Here is a 13823-nt window from a genome sequence, read left to right on the forward strand (position 1 = left end):
GGTAAGAGAGAGGGAGAGGTTATAAACCATAAACTCACTGTCAGCAATGAGAAGGACTGGCAATACACAGGAATCTAGCTAGAAATTAGCAGGACAGCCCAAGAGGAGCTTCAGGAGTAAAGGGAACTATGAAGCTCTAAAAAGAAACATGTTCCAATTAAGAATGTGCTTTCATGGAAAACATAGAACACATGGTGGAAACTAAATTGGAGTCCACAATCGGAGAACATTTAGCCACACAAAAAAGTGGCATATCTTACCATATGAAGGAACATGGATAGAAATACTGAATTAAAAGAATTCAAAGAAAGAGGGTTTGGAGGCAGACGAAAGCATTTGGCACTGCTAGCTTCTGCTTCCAGCTGCCCCAACCAGGGTCTCTGAGGGGGATACTGACATGGATATTAGTGGAAAGGACCTGTCTCTTCATCTGAGATCGTGAGCCCCGAAGAGAATATACGGAGACTGCTACGGCCACCTCTCCCACTGTGCAGAGTGTCTATCTAGGGGTAAAGACCAGGTATAGTAAAATGTTAATTCTCAAACCGTGATTTATAGAAAAATGTTGGGACAACATCAAAGTACTGTAAAATATTTGTAGGTGCCTGCCGTGGAGTTCAGTAGTACTTATTGAACCACAGACAGATAGCAAAGAGGTTGCAGGCCCAGTCCACAGACCACGGCGAGGAGCACTCTGGTAAAGCAGGGTGAAGGGACAAGCAGAAACAGCTTCCTAATCATTGTTGAGTGTGGTACCTGAATCTACCCATGCCCAAATGAAAACAGCCCTAAAATGGTTTATATGAGTTGCTTGATTTAGATCAAGTTGGGTTTCTGTCACTACAAACTTGAAACAGTCTTTACTAAAACACATATTTAGGATGTTGCCAATCATTCTCCTCAAACTAGGGCTGGTGTCGTTAATCCATCAGGACATCCTTTCCCATAATATTCAGACCCAGCCTCAGAGCCCCTCTAAATAGACTATTCAACACCGCCTTCAGCTGCTAATCAGAGTTTGCAAAGACATTTAAATCTACCTAGAATTCCTAAAGCCCTCTTCCTGAGATCTTACATTTAGTAAGTCCTTACTTTTTTTCTTTGTTAAGTCATATGTTTAACAAAGCAACTCCTTGCTGTCAATGGAAATGTCATACATTTTTCTTCTTATCTAGACAGAAACCAAATAGCATCCAATGGCAATTTCAGCTCTTACCTGTCTCAGATCATACACACTTAAGACAATGGAGAGAACAGTCAAGATGATGATGGCCACAGAGTATTCTATGTAACCTTGAGACAGCCACAATGTTAAGGTGAAGGCTTGGAACACATAAAATGGATTTAAAACCTGCAGGTACAAAAATAACATTTAGGTCACTTGCATGGACCTTAGTAGCAATTGAGATGATGTCATTTCTGTATAGAATGGCACTTCCCATTTTTTACAACACACAACGACTTCTGATATTCAAGAATGCACATAGAACTTCATTCATTTTGGTGGAGACAATGTCAAGCACAAAGAATGTAATATGGTAGAAACAAAATTATTATAAGTACTCAAAGCCATGGCCATAGACTAATCATTCTTATTATTTTGAATTTTCAGAAATATGTTACCAATAACAAAATCCAACAACTTACATTTTTAACCAGGTTAACCCATAGTGCTGAAGAAACATGATTTGGTTTCTTTTAAAATCCAACTTCAATTTTGAATATTTTTATTGCAGTGCTTTTTTCTTCTTTTCACATATCACATACTATAGGTTCAGTCAAGTCATATAATAAAAACTAAAGAAGCTACTTTTATGCAGGTCACTTTTTAAGATAACACACTGGTGTGGCACGGGTCTTAACAGGATCCCCTGAGAGTCAGCCAAGCCAGCACAGGCCTTCCCTCAAACAGGAGGAGTAGTGAAGAGAAAGGTCTTATCCCAGTCTGCAGCAAAAATCACAGGCAGAATGTATTGCCAGCCCCAAAGCTAGCCATCCATGCAGGTATTTTTTGGTAATATGCTCAAATTTTTTTTCTCCCTCATTTCCCCCACGTTGGTCCTGCAGACTACCAGTTAATAATGGTAGCAGAGAGGGCAACCTGATGCAGTGGAGCACGGGACAGTCTCAGGACGTAGATAGGTCTCGAGAATCAGAGAGCCCATCTGAACAGAGCAAGGGCCGTTGTCTTGGTAAAGGGCTCTTTACGAGAGTGATAAATTACATGAAATACCTCAAACTATTGCTGTTCTCTCTTACCTCTACTTTCTGTAATTCTCTAATTATTAAATAAACTTTCATTTTAGTCCTAAAAATGCTCTGCTATCTAGTTAATACAGTAATAGCTTTTATCCTTAGAATTTCTTAAACCCTTGGATATATTTTATACGTTAAAAGAGTTTTTGTTCTTTAATGGTTCTTATTATTTCCATTGCACCAGGCTTTTCTTACAAATTACAGCTTTTCTGTTTGCTTGGCATAAAATTGTCTAATGGTACATTATACACTAATAATAATACAATTTTCAGTTTCATACAAACTCAGTAGAAAATTTGTTAAATACTTCTTGTAGAAGAAATGGCACCATCATAATTAATGTAATGCCCCTATTCAATATTCTTTTGAAGTCAAATGTGAAAAAACAGCTTCTTCTACTAAAGGCCTTGTAAATTTGTGCCAGAAAATACTAGTACTCCTTTCAAAATGCACCAACTGACACCGGGGAGAGTCTCTGGCAATTTGAAAATGTACTTGGATAAGAAGTTGGAAAAGCAGCCTGCTTTCTCTGAGCAGCAAAGACTGTCTCTGTGGGGACATGTGTGATATGGGAAACCTCTGCACCTTCCACTCAATTTTGCTGTAAACCTAAGAAAAAAAGTCTAGCAAAAATTTATTTTATAAAAGATGTGACCATGTTCAAAAGTAAAATGACCACCTTTGTGGACTACAACTAGGCTAGCAATATGCAGCTGAGTGGGAGCTGATGTGATCAGCCTACTGGGTTCTGGACAAAGACAGAGTGATGGCCAGAGGCTTAGATCTAGGAGAAATGAGACAGAAAGTGTCCCACGAGTGGCAGTGGGCAGAACCCAAGCTTGCAGGGGTAAACAGGGGTAGCGGTGGGGTCCACTGCCCAAGAGCAGAGGCTGAGGAAAGTCACAACAATCAGTGGCTCACCAGTAGAGAGTGAAATAGAAGAGAACGGAGCTGGTGGTGCAGTTGTGAACTTCTGTAAGCCCCAACTTGGCTCGGAGCCTGCATCTAACAGGGAGATCCCCAGAGGGCAGAGCCCCATCTCCAGTATGGACCTGAGTTCTGAGCTGGGGACCTGAGGGAACCACCATAAAATGGCAAAGGCAGAGCAACCAAAGAGGGAGGGGGAGACAAAAATGAAGGGGGAGAAATCCTACTTAAGGTGAGTTTAGCAAAAATATAAAATGAAGTAACTTTGAAGCATACAAGGAAAATACTAAAAATGTAAGTTAGTTAATTTATTTAAAAACCCTGCTAATAAAGGAAGAAGTCATTCTCAGGAAATTGAAACATCAGAGAAATATAAAAAGACCTAAATAAAACATCTAAAATCCTCAAACACATCATATAAATCATAACATTGCCCCCCCCACTACCATAACCACCATCAAAAACTTAAGAAAAACGAATAGGAAATTATGAAATAGAACCTTTCCATCACACTAGGAAGAGATTTTAAAAAGTAGATTTGAATTTAAAACAAATGATTATTTAAAAGGACCAATTAGAAACTCTGGGACAATATATATACATATATTTTTTAAATAAAGGAAACCCCAGTAGGTGAGAGAAAGGTAGACTAAAGGCAATTGGGGAATAACAAAAAAGAATTCACATGAAACACAGATTTTGTTCACATCAAAGAACCCACGTGTTGCTTAGGATTCCTTGAGCAGTAGAAAGTAAAAGGTAGAGGATGGGATAAGAAGAGACAGAACTGAATGTTTGAAAAAACAGCCAAAGTAAGCTATTAAAAAAAATAAAAGATAAAAAGGCTATTGTAGTGGTTCATTTTTACCCATAAACTTGGCTCGGCTACAGTGCCTCGGTTTGGCCAAACAGTAGACCGCACGTTTCTGTGAAGGCATTTTGTAAATGTGATTAACCTTTACAATCTGTGGACTGTAGGTAAAAGAGATTGGCCCTGATTGATGTGGGTGGGCCTCATTAAATTAACTGAAGGCCTTTAGAGCAAAACCTGAGGTTTCCCAGGGGAGAAGGAATTCTTCCTAAGACAGTAACAGAAACCCTGCCGGAGTTTCTAACCTACCAGCTGCCCTTCACAGTTTAGACACCAGCCTGCAACACCAACCCTCGGCCGCTCGTGGACTGCCACCTGCCCTACAGATTTCAGGTCGGGAAGGCTTCACAGTTGTGAACCAACTCCTTAAAATAAATCTGCATCTATATCCACCAAAAAAAGAGTAAAGAATGGGGGTGGATTCGGAGCTTCCCCCTAGCCCCAGCAAAAAGAAAAGCAAACTGTTAGTAGTTACCTGTTTAACAAGCAGCTTCCATATGGGTTGGATTTCAACCTCGATGGCATTGGGCCCACACACTAGTCTTCTGTAGGAGATCGATCATCCATTAGTGTCTCATCTACAAACTCATGAATCAATGAATACAGGCCAAGCAAAAGTCACTTGTCTACCTTTTGGGGGGTTTTGTGCTCTCCATGAACAATTAATGTGTAAATCTTAAAACACTAGTATATTTTTAAAATGAAAGTCAGTGGGTGAAGAGCAAAGTTGTTTTCCTGGTTAAAAAAATACCTTAAGTACAGTATAGTATAACTCAAGGGCCAAAATGAAGTCAGAAAGGTATCTTGCATTATTTTAAAAATAATTTTATTATACTCTAAGATCAGCTAAAAGAATAGACATACAAAGATGTTCCTGGAATGTTCAGGCATTTTAGATTGCTCTTGATGTTAGTGATCATGGCTACCTTACCTTGGTATCTCTAGCACCTAGCGGCAGGCCCTTAAGATATGAAGTCAACAAATACGTGAGTGAATGAGCTAACAAAGCAGAAGATCATATATGGTCTTCATGACTAACACCTGTACACACATGTGCACAGCACAAAAAGGAAGCCCTCATATCTGTGCAGCGTTTTACAATCTACAAAGCTCCTGTGAAAGACTCTCCCATTTGGTCCTCACAACAGTTCCAAACAAAAAAGGATTAATGTCCCCATTTTGCCAAAGGGAAAAACCATTCCCTTTGCCAGTTTTGTCGAAGGTGACTAAATCTAATACTCATCATGACAGTGTGACTTTTAAGCAGAGATGACAGTGTGAGGACCTGAGCTGAGCCTTTTATACGTTATCTCCTTTAGTCATCATGTCATCCCATGGGGTTGCACATTACCATCTTTATTTAAACACAACTGAAGTTCGGAAAAACGAAGTAATTTTCCCAGAATCTTAGAGCTAGGAAGAAGCAGAGCCACACTTCACAGCATGTCTCTGGGACTTCACTTCTCGCTCCGCCTCAGGGAAGGAAGGACCAGAGGCCAAAATCTGCAGGATGGATCTTTGGTCTAAGGTGTCAGAAGGAGTACTTCCAAGTTTGTCCAACTTCGAAGACTTGTTGCTCCAAGTACGATTATTCCTTGCAGTGATCAGAGAGAACTCAGTCCAAGGTCTTCTGACCCCATGCTATGACAACACTGAGGCTCAGGGATTTGGGGAGGCAGGGAGGTCAAACTGCACGTGCTATTGTTTGGCTTCACAAGACTCTAAACCTCACACTGAGAAGAGACCCTCACTCAAGTCACTCTGGTGTTCAGGATTCTTTTCCAGCGTCCATGAAAATACCTTGCTGTTGGCCAAGAATCAGAATCCTGAACTTGGTCTTCCCTCGTTCTTTCTCTGCTTGGAATGTCCTTCCCATATTTTTCACTTTGAATATGCCTTCTCAGCCTTTGAGAGCCAAATCTGACAATAGAACCTAATGGTGGGAAAACTCAAGCTCTAACAGACTTGGGTTGGAATCCAGCCAAGCCTTTGTACTTGCTGCCTTGTCCACCTGGAACAACTCTCCCCTCGCATCTTTGCATGGCTCACCCCCTCACTTCATTCAAGTTTCTGTTCAAATAACACCTCCGTATTGGAGCCTTTCCTAATAATTCTGTATAAAATAGCTACCCCAACCCCCAAGTCACATTTTCTGTATCTCCTTAACCTATCTCATCTTTCTTTAAAGTGCATATGATCATCTAAATTACATCTTACTTTTTTCCAGTTGATAAGCAGGCAAACAATAGACTGTGCCCTCCACGATTATATAAGCTTCTAAAGGACACCGTCATATCCCGAATGCATAAAACAGGGTCGAATACATGTCCTACATTCAAGAATCACTTGTTGAATGAATGAATAGGTGACTGAGGGGTGATCCTTGGCTCCTTATGTATAAAATGGGTTTGGTAATACATGCCTAATAAAATTGCTATAATAACTATCAATAATATGTGAGATAAATATGTAAAGCATTTAGCACAAGTATGTAGGACATGACGAGTTCTCAATAAATAGCAGCTGTTGCCCTGGCCAGGTAGCTCAGTTGGTTAGAATGTCATCTCAACATATCAAGGTTACAGGTTCGATCTCTGGTCAGGGCACATAGAAAAAACAACCAATGAATGAATAAATAAATACAACAACAAATCAATCTCTCTCTCCCTCTCTCTAAAAATAAATAAATAAATCAAAGTTGTTCTTTAAATAGCAGCTGTCTTTGAAGTCTTTTCTACTCCCTTAGGTACAATTAACTGTGTTTTTCCTTACACCAAACAACCGTTCTCTTCTTAATAACAGCACGTGCCTCCTTGTGTCATTACCTATAATTATGGCTTTCCCCTTAAATTTCCTAGATACTCGCTGATGGCAGGGATGGAGCTCTTTCAACTCTGTGTATCCAGCATCTAGTGGCAGAGCATCTGACACAGAATGTTCCCTAGATATCAGACTTACTCAGCGAGGATTGTCTCTTTGTGACCATGTCTACCCTCTCCCCTAACCAGGCTAAAATTCAGTTTACAGAGCTACAGCAGCACACCGGCTGTGCAAAGTCAGTTTAGAAAGGAATGAGACAAAGACCTGAGGTACTCCTGCTTTCTCTGTGTGGTGAGATGATTTCTCGTGGTAGTCTTAATCCACTGAGCCTCACCAGCCAGGACTGGTCTCTATCTCTTTAAATTTGATCATTCATTCGTGTGCTCAGTCATTTATCAATTTATTAACCAAATGATTGTTGAGATATGCTATGTACTGGACACTTTAGGCTCCAGATGGTGAAGACTGGAGTGGTCCTTAAGAAAGAAGGACTGTCAGAGCCGCCGATGAGCTTTTCCAAGCCACTCACGACTGCTCTGCTTCCATACTGGTGAGTCGCCAACAGAGTGAAAGGGAGATCTGTAGCCTTCCAAGCTGTTCATGCTGTGCCAGGGGATTCTGGCATGAATTCTGGAATTCTTAGGGAGCAGATTTACAGAATTTTAAAAAAATTCCCAGGCATGAGGATCTGGAAAGCAGAGGACCAGGAGGACATGGGGTAAAGGTAGGTGGGACCAGAGAAAACCCAGGCAGGATCTGACCAGGGAGACCTAGGACTTAGGCTTACTGGTGACATCAGGGGCCTTTGCTCTAGACAAGGCATTGGAGTTAAATGATTTTATACATTGAATGGATCCAGATCCATAGAACCAATTTATGGATGAAACAATTTATTTTTTTAAATGCTGATCTCAGTGTTTCATTTTGTTTTTATTAAATGCCCCATGCCAATTGTAATGTTTAAGTCATTTATTGACTTCTAACTGAATGCTAAACACTGCCTCTCTGCTCTGCTCCAAGCATCCCTTCCTCTTCATAAGCACTGGCCTGATGGAAGAAAGTCTACAACAGCAGTGTTTTCTAGGGATGGAACTTGCAAATGGGACAAAGATCATGGTATACCAGCACGATTTCTTTTCTAATTTGGCTCCCCAGAAGACCTAAGGGGTGAGAAAACAGGGTCTCAGAACAGCCCTAATCTCTTTCTCTCTCCTGCCTTCCTTTTAATCCTTCTTTCACTCTGTTTCAATCTCTCTCTTCTCCTGAAGTTTCCACCAGCTTGGAGCTGAGCATTCATGGAATTTCCTTCTCTGATACTAAGAGGCATGTTTTCCACTCAATGTCGTGACAAATGTTGAGAATTAAGGTTGGCCCTGCAGAATCACTGAGCCTATGGTGAGCACTTCCTTCCAGCTCCACATTCGGGGACATCACACCAGAGGCTTGAATCAGCCATGACTGGAGAAGGCCCATTATAGAAACTGGCAATCTCTGCCCATCAAAGGTCCTCCCCGCCCAGAGGGCTGGGTTACCAACAAGGTAATTTGTCTGTAGCTAATGCCATTAGGAGGTGCCTGGTATCTCCTCTGTCAGAAAGTCCCCTCTCTCTCTTCAGGAGATTAAACAGAGGAGGCCAGGGGAGGGAGTCCTGGATAAAAAGAAGCTGAAGAGATCCTCAATTTAGAAACTATCCTAATAGGAAGACTGTTGGATGAACGGGGAGTGAGGTAGGTTTGTTCTTCCATGGGACCCTGTTTCCGTGAGATAAGAGAACTACCTCGAGTTCCCATGGGCCTGTCTAGGACAGGTTCTAAGAGGGAAAACTGCATTGAGTTCATGAATGAGTGAAGGTAGGAACAGACAGCATCTTGGGATTAACATCCTTTCTTTCTGATGCCCTCCGACAGTTTCTCTCCAGGATAAAAGGATCTATTCTGATGTCCTGATTTGTCTTTTGCTACTAAAAAATGAGAACTATGTGAATCTGTGTATTTTCCAGGCCACTAGGAAGCCTAAAGAGAAGTTTGTAGTTAGACTCTGCGGCTTTTCATTATCAGAGATTTTTAATGTATTTTCCTTTTTCTTCACATCTCATTCCCTCACTTTTCATGCAAGCAAGCTCTGGGAAATCAACATCACTCAATCCACCATATTTAGTTTTTCAAAGAGTTAATCTCGCACTGAAAAATAAGGAAAATTAGGATGGAAATACTACACATTCCACTTACTATCTTTGTCCTTCAAATAGATAAGCCCATAAAATAAAATGTGCCTACTTCTTTATCAGTATATTATCTCTTCTATTCTTCATATTTGAAAAACTACACTCTCTGTCTTGCTTATTAGATTGTCAAGTCCTTTACTGTGTAGACCAGATTTGAATTTAATTATGTATGATGTTTATTAAAGCCTGGCACTTGATAAATAAGGACAAATGCGAGGTGCCTGTGCCGATGGGAATCTTCCCTGCAGAGATGCGTTCCTAGGCAGTGTGTCTGCGTTCAGCAACCAGGCTTCCCAAATGCCCGACATCAATCTTCTAAAGTCTTGTTCTTAATGCTACGAAACCAATATATTTTTAATGACTTTGAAAACTTTTTCAGTTTCAATATATTAAGCATTGAAATCTTATATAATGCTACCATTTCCAAGGCATTTTGCAATATTGTCACAGTCTAGATGCTTGCTTCATTTTTTCATCGTGTTCAGGCAAGGACAAAACTTAAAAACAACAACAGACCGGTAATTCTCAGGTTTGGTGTGCATCAGAATTGTGGGGGTGCCTGCCAATTATGCAGTTTCTTCTCTCATCACTCCCCCTAGCTCCTACCTACTAAATCAGAATTGTGGGAGGAGTCTACGAACCTGTATTTTAAGTACTGGACGGCTTCTTAGCTTGTGAAGTAGTGTTTCTGGCTGACTATAAAGAAGGTCAAGCAGATAGTGTCCCTAAAATTGGTCAAGAGATGAAGCTGATTATTAAAATAATAATATTTTATTATTAATAATATTTATAAATATAATATAATAATATATTAAATATAATAATATTTACAAATATTTATTAAATGTTTATAAAATATTTAATATCTTATTATTAAAATAATCAGCTTTCAGGGGAAAGCTTGCAATGATCTCCTTTCAGATTTGTCAAGATTCATCACTTCAAATTATAGGTGAGGAGAGTGAGGATTCTAGATCGCTGTGAATTAATGAGTAGCATAAGCATTTTTGTTGCTACTACTATTATTTCTTAACCTATGTGACCCTAGACATGTCACTCTCACAGTTGTACAACAATTCTTTACCTCTCTTTCCCACCCGTTAGTAAATGTCTTTTTTAGCCCGATATCCCTAGTGTTTTGCAAAGTGCCTGGCATATTAGAGGCATTTAGTTAATAGTTTTATGAATGCACTCATTTACTCATTCATTCCACAAATATCTATTGAGCTCCTATCACGAATCAGGCACTGTCCTAGAGGTGTGGTGAATGCTGTGGTAAATAACACAATTAACTGAACAAACAAAACCCTCATCTCCAAGGGCTGCTTTTTAAAGTAAAATGCAATCAGAATATTGTCTTTTTATAAGGATTTGGAGGATTAAGAAGCTGTTGTTTATGAAATGACTCAAGATTTTTTTGAGGAAAAAAATTCAAAAGACAAGACAGAGAAAAATGTTGTACAATCCTGAAAAAAGAGATCAAATGTTATTTGATTACATTGTTCTTTTACTCTTTTCTTTTTAATAAGTTTGCCTATGATGTAAATAGTTCAGAATATCTTTTCTGAGGCCAGTAAATGAGCTGGGATGATACAAAGTTGATGAAGCATTATGCCAACAATTCACTGATCATAAGCCATATGATGTTTCAGTTTCTGCTGGCACAGTTCACTCAGGGATTATTGCGAACCCTACCTGATCTCTTGTTCCTCAAGGGTCAGACCCAGTCCGAACATGTGATGGATGTCGTAGCAGGAGTGGCTGTCCTCCAGCAACCTGGGATGTGGTCAGGACAGGAACCACACTTCAGTTCACAGAATACAACAAATCAGTGTTCTCCCCTTATATCCTGATGTAGACCAGAGTACAAGTCAGACTCACCCAACTTTCTGAAACCTCTTCTCCAAGTTGTCCCAAACGTACTTGATTTTCTGCACTTGGATCCATCGTAGCTGCAATGACAGACATGATAAGACATCAGTCATTCACAAAGTGAAGCTCATCCGGGAAGGGGAAGGCTGTGCAACGCAGGTCCACCACACACGGCTCTAGCTTTCCCTGATACATAGCTGCGATTCCCGGTGCAGCAGTGTGAGATCCAAACTTTCATCTAGTAAACCCTCACAGTACTCTTTCCTAGCAAAAGTGTGCCACAACAATGCACTCTCACAACTCACTCACTTTTAATTCCGGTTTCAGTACAGCTTGGTTTATGACAGAGTGGTGGTCAGCTACAACACGATGGTCCGGGTTTTTGCTGATAGGAAACGTTAGTGTGGATAAGTAGAGGCAGGTCACCTTCTTCCTTGTATATCTTTGAAATTCATCCTAGAAAAGACACTCCAGCCTGTGAAATTCTCCAATGGTATTCCATAAGGCACTTGATCAACCAAAAACCTGCCAAATGCTAGGCCAGGGCTTCCCAAAATTTGGGCAGCAAACAACAGCATTAGCATTATCTTGGAACTTGCTAGAAATGCACACACTAAGCCCCATGCAGACCTACTGAATCAGAAAGCCTGGAACTATGGCTAGCAGTCTGCGTTTTAAAGAGCCCTCCAGGCAATTCTGATTGCACTTAAATTTGAGAACATTGTGCTAGAGAATAAAGAGAAAAATGCACTTTTCAGGAAAACTTTATGTTCAAAAAATAGTTTCTGGCCTTCTTAACATCACATCTAGATGTGTTAAAATGTCTAATTTCCTTCAAAGTACACATTTGAAAAATCGAGTGATCATTCCCACATTGTTTCTAAAAGTCACAGCACTGACAGCCGCTGTTCCTGTACTAGCTAAGAGTGCTGCCCATTAGCCTGGCATAGTGGAAATTTCCTTCGTCTGATGTGGAAGAAATGTCCTTCGTCCTGAGTTAAACCAAGAGGTGGCAAACGGATCACAAAGGTAGTATCTCCATCCCCTATTTGGGGAGAGGCAAATTCTTTCAGGGGTGTCCAGCCTTTTGGTGTCTGTGGGCCACACTGGAAGAAGAGTAGCCACACATTAAATATACACACACTAACAAAAACAGATGAGCCAAACAAAAAAGGTTTTAAGTCAATTTACGATTTTGTGTTGGGCCGCATTCATAGCCACCCTGGGCTGCATGTGGCCTGGGGGCGCTGTGGGTTGGACACCGCTGCAAGCTCTCCCCTCTGGAATGCTAGCCAGTCGGTCATTGGTTGTGCCACACGTGCAGCATGATGGGACACACACGCACCGTTGTCCTTAGCAAGAGGGTATCTGCTTCCTGCAAGGGGCACGGGACGCAGGTGGCCCACACCCTCCACTGGGGCCTCCAGTAGAGCACCAGCAGGAGGACCCCGCAGGTCAGCACAGAGGCTGTGAGGCAGAGCGCTCTGCGCAGATTCCGGGTCTGGAAGCCAAACACCTCCTGGAGAGAAAATAAAGGATCACTCTGTTTTTCTTTTTCACATAAGCATATCATTTTGTTCCAAGAAATACAGACTTCAGAGGCAGGCGCGTTAACTGGGAGAGGAATTTGGCTTTGGCGGTTTGAATCAGATTGATTGCTTACAGCTGTCAGCTGATAGAATGAAAAGGACTCATCTTACTACCCCGGCACACGAGCTAAGATATCAGACAGGAGAAGCAGGCAATGGTCAGACTTATTTGCTTCTAAATACTCTTAAGAGTCGCCTCATAATTTTATAAAGTGCTTCATGCTTTCAACAAGTTCTACTTTCTTTAAAATGAGTTTTTTTTAAATTGCTAATACGAATTTACTGAAGGAAGATAATAAAATCATGACAGAATATAGTCCACACTTAATACTTTATTCAAAGTATTGAATAAAGCTTTATTCAGCTTTATTCAAATTCAGCTTTGTTTAATAATAACATGATTGAGAAGAATTGAAAGTATTTATAACTGTACTGCTTGCTGAACCAGTAAGATGCTATAAATTAAGAGACTATCTGTGGGCATGAGAGGCTTCCAAAGACAGCTGTCAGCATCTACCTGGGGAGGAGCATGCTGGACAGTTCCATTTTCAGTTGTAGGTTAGTTAATGTTTGTCATTCATCGAATAAAGACTTAAGATGTGGTTGGGAGGGGAAGCAAATAGCCAAAGATAATATATCTGGTTTTTTGAAGCCAATTTATAGTTTCCATCATCTACAATAAAGATTCACAGCACTTTTTTTTTTTTTTAATTTAAAAGCTAGGTTTTTCCAGCCCTGGCTGGTATAGCTCTGTGGATTGAGCACGGGCTGCAAACCAAAGGATCACCAGTTCCATTCCCAGTCAGGGCACATGCCTGGGTTGCAGGCCAGGTCCCCAGTAGGGGGCACATGAGAGGTAACCACACATTGATATATCTCCCTTTCTCTTCTCTCTCTAAAAATGAATAAACAAAATCTTTTTAAAAACTCACCTTGAAAAGAAAAAAAGCTAGATTTTTCAGACAATAAAATGGTATTAACCAGGGGTTGGGGGTGGGAAATAAAAGTGATGGTGTCTAGAGGTACAAATTTGCCTCAAGTACTAAGACAGCCCTAGAAATTTAATGAACACAGATGATAATTTTGTACTGTAAGCTTGTAATGTGATAAATATTGCTATATTGGCAACCATATTACATTATATAAATATATGTAAGTAACATGCTACACCTTAAATTTAGACAATGCTAGTTGTCAAATTTTTCCCATTAAAAAACCTAGATTTTTGGTGTATTTGGAAGGTCCAGAGGGGTGCTGATTATGA

General features: G+C 40.4%; 1 protein-coding gene across 3 annotated transcripts in view; it reads right to left on the minus strand.

Moving 5' to 3' along the window:
* ATP13A5 (ATPase 13A5) overlaps positions 1 to 13823 on the minus strand; it is a 101314-nt gene that overhangs the window by 72910 nt on the left and 14581 nt on the right. For all 3 annotated transcript variants that reach the window (XM_037039976.1, XM_037039982.1, XM_037039988.1), the window contains 6 exons: positions 12316 to 12489; positions 11280 to 11426; positions 10980 to 11050; positions 10794 to 10874; positions 4530 to 4599; positions 1217 to 1351 (listed from right to left, as the gene is read on the minus strand). In XM_037039976.1, coding sequence (XP_036895871.1) covers positions 1217 to 1351; positions 4530 to 4599; positions 10794 to 10874; positions 10980 to 11050; positions 11280 to 11426; positions 12316 to 12489 — 678 coding nt within the window. The remainder of the gene's footprint in view (positions 1 to 1216; positions 1352 to 4529; positions 4600 to 10793; positions 10875 to 10979; positions 11051 to 11279; positions 11427 to 12315; positions 12490 to 13823) is intronic.

This window comes from Sturnira hondurensis, unplaced genomic scaffold, assembly GCF_014824575.4.
Source record: "Sturnira hondurensis isolate 20B ecotype Veracruz unplaced genomic scaffold, ASM1482457v3 Scaffold0000396, whole genome shotgun sequence".
Taxonomy (NCBI): domain Eukaryota; kingdom Metazoa; phylum Chordata; class Mammalia; order Chiroptera; family Phyllostomidae; genus Sturnira; species Sturnira hondurensis.